This window comes from Marmota marmota, unplaced genomic scaffold (genome assembly GCF_001458135.2).
Source record: "Marmota marmota marmota unplaced genomic scaffold, marMar, whole genome shotgun sequence".
NCBI classification, from domain to species: Eukaryota; Metazoa; Chordata; class Mammalia; order Rodentia; family Sciuridae; genus Marmota; species Marmota marmota.
In genome coordinates, this window is record NW_026000205.1 from 5,141,203 (window position 1) to 5,146,425 (window position 5,223).

General features: G+C 52.2%; 2 protein-coding genes across 2 annotated transcripts in view; both read right to left on the minus strand.

The window, feature by feature from the left end:
- LOC107151357 (CLK4 associating serine/arginine rich protein) overlaps positions 1-164 on the minus strand; it is a 26,296-nt gene extending 26,132 nt beyond the window's left edge. Inside the window, 1 exon segment of the mRNA XM_015496716.2 lies at positions 26-164. The gene's annotated coding sequence lies outside the window, so the exon portion shown is untranslated.
- Positions 165-247: 83 nt separating this feature from the next.
- The window catches only part of Relb (RELB proto-oncogene, NF-kB subunit), a 25,187-nt gene continuing 20,211 nt past the window's right edge, over positions 248-5,223 (minus strand). Inside the window, 3 exon segments of the mRNA XM_048790701.1 lie at positions 248-1,007; positions 4,927-5,004; positions 5,126-5,194. Of these exon segments, the coding sequence (XP_048646658.1) occupies positions 262-1,007; positions 4,927-5,004; positions 5,126-5,194 (893 nt within the window). The 3' untranslated portion in view covers positions 248-261.

Consider the following 5,223-nt stretch of genomic DNA (forward strand, 5'->3'; position numbering starts at 1 on the left):
TATAAGAGACAGCGCCTGCACTCACCGGCTGGTCGCCGCCTCCCACTCTTGCGCTCGCGCGCGGCCCGCACCGGAAACGGAAATGGGGAGCCGTGCAAGGGGTGGGTGGTACGTTGCGAACGCACTTCCGCCGGCGCTGAGGCGGGCGCGTCCAGGGTGGGCGGGGCCTGGAGGCGGCAGAGGAGGTCCCCCGGGGCTCGGCGGCCCGACACGCTCGGTGTTTCCCAAGCGGAGACAAGGAACCCCCAAGAATCAACATTTTTATTGGGAAAATGCCCGCCCACTGTCAGGTCTGGGGAGGGGCCGCGGGTCTGCCGCCTTACTCCTGTAGAGTTTATTTTCGGGATACGTCCAGAGAAGGTACCCCCCACGGGTGGGCGTCTCACCCGGGCCGCGCCCCTTTCTCTCTCCCGACTCCGTTTTCTCTTTTGTAAAATAAGATAAGGGGAGACCAGTGCTGCCGAGCTTCTCGCCACGCTGAGCATGTCCGATTAGGATACCGAGGTCGAAGGCTGACCAAGGGCCCAGGGGGATGGGGGCGTTGGACCGACCCTTGGCCGGGTTCGCAGGGTTCCTCCAGCTACCTCCCCACCTAGTGCCTCTCCTCTGGCGCCGCGGGCTACGTGGCTTCAGGCCCCCGGGGACAGGAGGCCACTCCCCGAAGGCTGCCTCGCGGTACTGATTGGGGAACATGTTGCTGCCCACGAGGCTGGCGGTGCCTCCGTCTCCCGAGCCGGCGGCTGAGTAGGAGTCCAGCGTCAGTGGCTCGGGGCCAGGGGGCTCCCCGACTGCGACCCCTGCACCCCCGCTGGCGGGGACAGAGCTGACGAGTGGCGGCGCTGGGGGCAGCAGGTCCAGCATAGTGAAGAACGTGGGGGTCGTGGGGTCATAGGCAAAGCTGTCATCCAGGAGGTCAGGCTCGCAGGGAGGCTCCAGGCCGGGCAGGGACACGGTACCGGGGAAGAATTCTGTGTCTGGCAGCAGGGCTGAGGGCGGGAGGTACGGGCCTAGGGGATGAGAAGAGAAGTGCAGCGGACTTAGGGCCAACTTTTGGCAAAACACTAATCCAGACACAACACCCCATACTAAATGCATTGTTGAGGTAGAGGCTATCACCATTCTCATAATAAGCAAACTGAAACTCTGAGACAAAATAACTGGAAGTCACACAAAGCTGTCTAGTTGGGAAACCAGGACCAAACCCACACTCCTGCAGGGCTGTGAGCAGTTTTCACCAAGAATGTGGAAAGGGAGGAGCTGCTATGCCACCTTCAATGAAGCAAAATCTCCACACCAGTGAGATTCCTAAATTATCAGTCCCCAAGATGGAAAGTGAAATGATAAGTGTTATTGGAGCCTGTCTTCCTCTTTTTCGGATAAGACAAACCTAATCAACAAAGGTTAATACACCTGTAATCCCCGCAGCTCTGAGGCTAAAGCTGGAGGATTGGGAGTTCAAAGCCAGACTCAGCAACTTACCAAGGTGCTAAGCAATTCAGCGAGCCCCTATCTCTAAATAAAATGTAAAAAAGGGGGGATGTTGCTCAGTGGTTAAGCACCCCTGGGTTCAATCCCCAGTACCATAAGAAAGAAAAGAAAAAAAAAAAAAGACGAGACCCAGACCTAGTCATAGTCCCTGCATCCCGTACAGCTTAATGCGGACACGGGACTAAGTGGAACCTGGGCAGGAGGTGGAAACTGCAAATTGAAAATGGAAAGAGCTTGGGTTTCTGATGACCTTGTAGCCACCAGATCATACCTGGAGAGCTATCGTTGTGCTCTTTATGTGAGAGGAGAAGTTCTATCTTTTTTTTTTTTAATCTTTTCTTTATTGTTGACTGACCTTCATTTCATTCATTTATTTATACGCGGTGCTGAGACTCAAACCCAGTGCTTCACACATGCTAGGCAAGTGCTGTACCGCTGAGCCCCAGCCCCAGCCCCAAGTTCTATCCTGTTAAAGCTCCTTTTATTTTGGGTTTTGATATGAATACAGTTAAATATGAGCATAACAAATGCACATGGCATTCCTGATTTCTAGCAAATTCCTAACATACTACTATAATAAATAACTATGACATGATCTCACTAAATTCTGACAAGGACCTTAACAGTGAGAGGTTACAGACGCAAATGATGGGAACACCAGCTTAAGGGAATAATTCTATAAATTGGGCTTACTGTGCTGACCTCCACATGCTTGCTGTTTTGGGGGCTGGGGTTCTGGGAGTTGAATTCAGAGGCACTCAACCACTAAGCCCCATCCCCAGCCCTATTTTGTATTTTTTTAGAGACAGGGTCTCACTGAGTTGCTTAGCACCTTGCCATTGCTGAGGCTGGTTTTGAACTCAGGATTCTCCTGTCTCAGCCTCCCCAGCCACTGAGATTACATGCTTGCACTATGGTGCCAGGCCCATGCTTGCTTTTAAAACACAATTTACCCGTGGCCCTGTCTGGCTTAAGTTCATAGGATATGTTATATTCCTCAGAAATAACCTGTAACCTGCACGGGAAATGCAGGCCTGAAATGCTGATAAGAACACAAGTTACCCTGGGGGGGGGGGTAGATTTTTGTGACCTTTACACAGAAAGCAGGGAGATAAGAATAATTGCCCCTAACCATAAAATCTATAAGAACAAGTTCCAATTAGAACTGGTCAGCAAGGGTCAAAGTGACTCAGAGTTGCCTTGGAACTTTACCATGTGCAATGGGGACTTAAAAAGTCATCCTGCCGTCCATCAGAAATCAAGAGGTAGGGCTGGGGATACTGTTCAGTTGGTAGAGTGCTTGCCTCACATGCACAAGGCCATGGGTTCAATTCCCAGCACCACAATAAATAATTAAATAGGTTGGCTGGGGTTGTGGCTCAGGGGTAGAGCACTTGCCTAGCACACCTGAGGTTGCAGGATTCAATCCTCAGCACCACGGAAAAAATAAATGAAGTTAAAATAAAAAGTCATGGCTGGGGTTGTGGCTCAGTAGTGGCACACTTGCCTGGTATGTGTGGGGCACTGGGTTCGATTCTTAGCACCACATATAAATAAATAAAGGTCTATCAACAACTTAAAAAACAAAACAAAAGCCAAGAGGTGGACCTGGGGGGCGGGGGGACTCTGGAAACTTCCTGGATCCCAATAAAACTGTAGGGCAGGATGGGTATACCATCCACCTCCTCTCTGAGAGGACCCACCCTCTCCCTTGAGAGTGTCCCCTTCCCCTTCTCCTGTCCCTTCTTATAAACTCATGCCTGCTTCTGGGTGATATTTCTGAACTCTTTCTGGCATAATCATGAGAACCGGGGACAGAGGCTGCCTTAGCTCTGTGACACGCTCTAGCCCTATAGCATGAGGTAGAGTCGCCATCTGACAGATGAGCAAACTGAGGCATAGATGTCACAAAGCTACAAAACTGTGGACCCATTTCAAACCCAGAGTAAATCCTCAGGCTGTGCTGCTAACCGTTACCCTAGTGCCACGGTGGCTTTGCCTCAGGAATGAGGGAGAGAAACAGATCAGATAGATGAATGATCAGATAGAGAGAATAAATGAACAGATAGAGAGGATGAATGAACAGATCAGATAGAGGGCTCTGGGGACCAGAGAGGTTGGCGGAGTGCGCTAGGATTGGTGGTTGCTAGGGCTGGAGCTGTTGGGCCTTGGTTACAAGCTGAGAGAGGGTGGGGACAACCTGTAGTACTGCTAACTTCCAGGGTGGGACTGGCTGGAGTGGCCATGGCTCAGCAGCCTGAGTGGTTGGTGGCTGGCTCAGGGGTGGGTGCCCTGGACTGGCTGGGTGTTTGGCAGGAAGCTTTTTTAGAGCTGGGAGTTAGTGGGTCAGTGGGTGGGAAGGCTTCTTTGGATGGCAGCCAGTTAGGATTGGAGTGGTGAGACCTGGAGCTGGCATGTGAGCTGAAATGAAGGCAGTAGTAGCACAGCCCAGAGGGTGGCCAGGATGGAGAAGGCCCTGAACTTGAGATTGGCTGGCTGCGTCCACCATTGTTGATGTACCATCCAATACATGGGGCACCCACATCATCCCTCCATACAGATGCCTAGTCTTCCAACTCCCTGCTCCACTGCAGATCTGACACATGGTGACCTCAGGTAAGAGACTTCACCTCTCTAGGCCTCAGTTTTTTTGCCTATAAAACGGGTGGAATGACAGAACCTCCTTCACAGGATGACTGTGCAGACTAAATGAGTAGCCCATACCGAGCACTGAGGGCTCTCTTACAGTGTCCGTAAAAAGATAAACACTTAAAAAAAATTTTTTTATGCCAGGTGTGACAGTGCATCCTGTAATCTCAGCTACTGGGGAGGCTGAGGAGGGAGGACCATGACTTTGAATTCAGCCCGGGCAACTTAGTGAGATTCTGTTTCAAAAAAAATTTTTTTTTTGTTCATCCCAGAGCACCGGGTTTCCAGGGCAGTCTTCTATCCAGCTACTGTGAGACTGAACAGAGCAGCACCTTCAGGATGGCCATTCTCTACATTAAATTTGAAAAGCTCAGCGAGGTGAGTACATAGTGAGAGCAAATCATCTGCCCAGCAGGGATGGGATGGCAGCCTCCTTTTTTTTTTTTTTTGGTACTGGGGATTAGACTCAGGGGCACTTGGCCACTGAGCCACATCCCCAGCCCTATTTTGTATTTTATTTAGAGACGGGGTCTCACTGAGTTGCTTAACGCCTCACCATTGCTGAGGCTGGCTTTGAACTCTTGATCCTCCCGCCCCAGCCTAGGGATCATAGACTTGCACCACCGGCCTGGCGTGGCTGCCTCCACTCTGTCTCCAGAACCTATTCCTTTCCTTTGCTGTGGCCGGCTCTGTTGTGAGCGCTGGCCGGGGGAGCTGCTGGAGGAGCAGGGCTGCCGTGCTTCCTCAGCCCATCCCAGGGCCAGAGGCTCGCAGGAAGCTGGGACCCACCTGGGCCGTGGCTGGGCAGGAAGTGGTCCAGGAAGACTGGCTTCTTCTTCCGTCGTTTGCTTTCGATGCCATGGGGGTCTAAAGGAAGGGGAAACAGAGATAAGGACCCCTCAACTGTGGGACAGGGAAGGACAGTGGGATCAGCCATCCCCTCCAAAGGTCCTGGGGATGGGTGTGGAAGGGGGCACAGGGAACACACCAGAGCCGTTCAGCTCCCCGAGGACATCGGGCAGTCCCCGTTTCCGCTTCTTGTCCACACCATAGCTGTCTGTTAGAAACACGGGGGCGGGGGGGGGG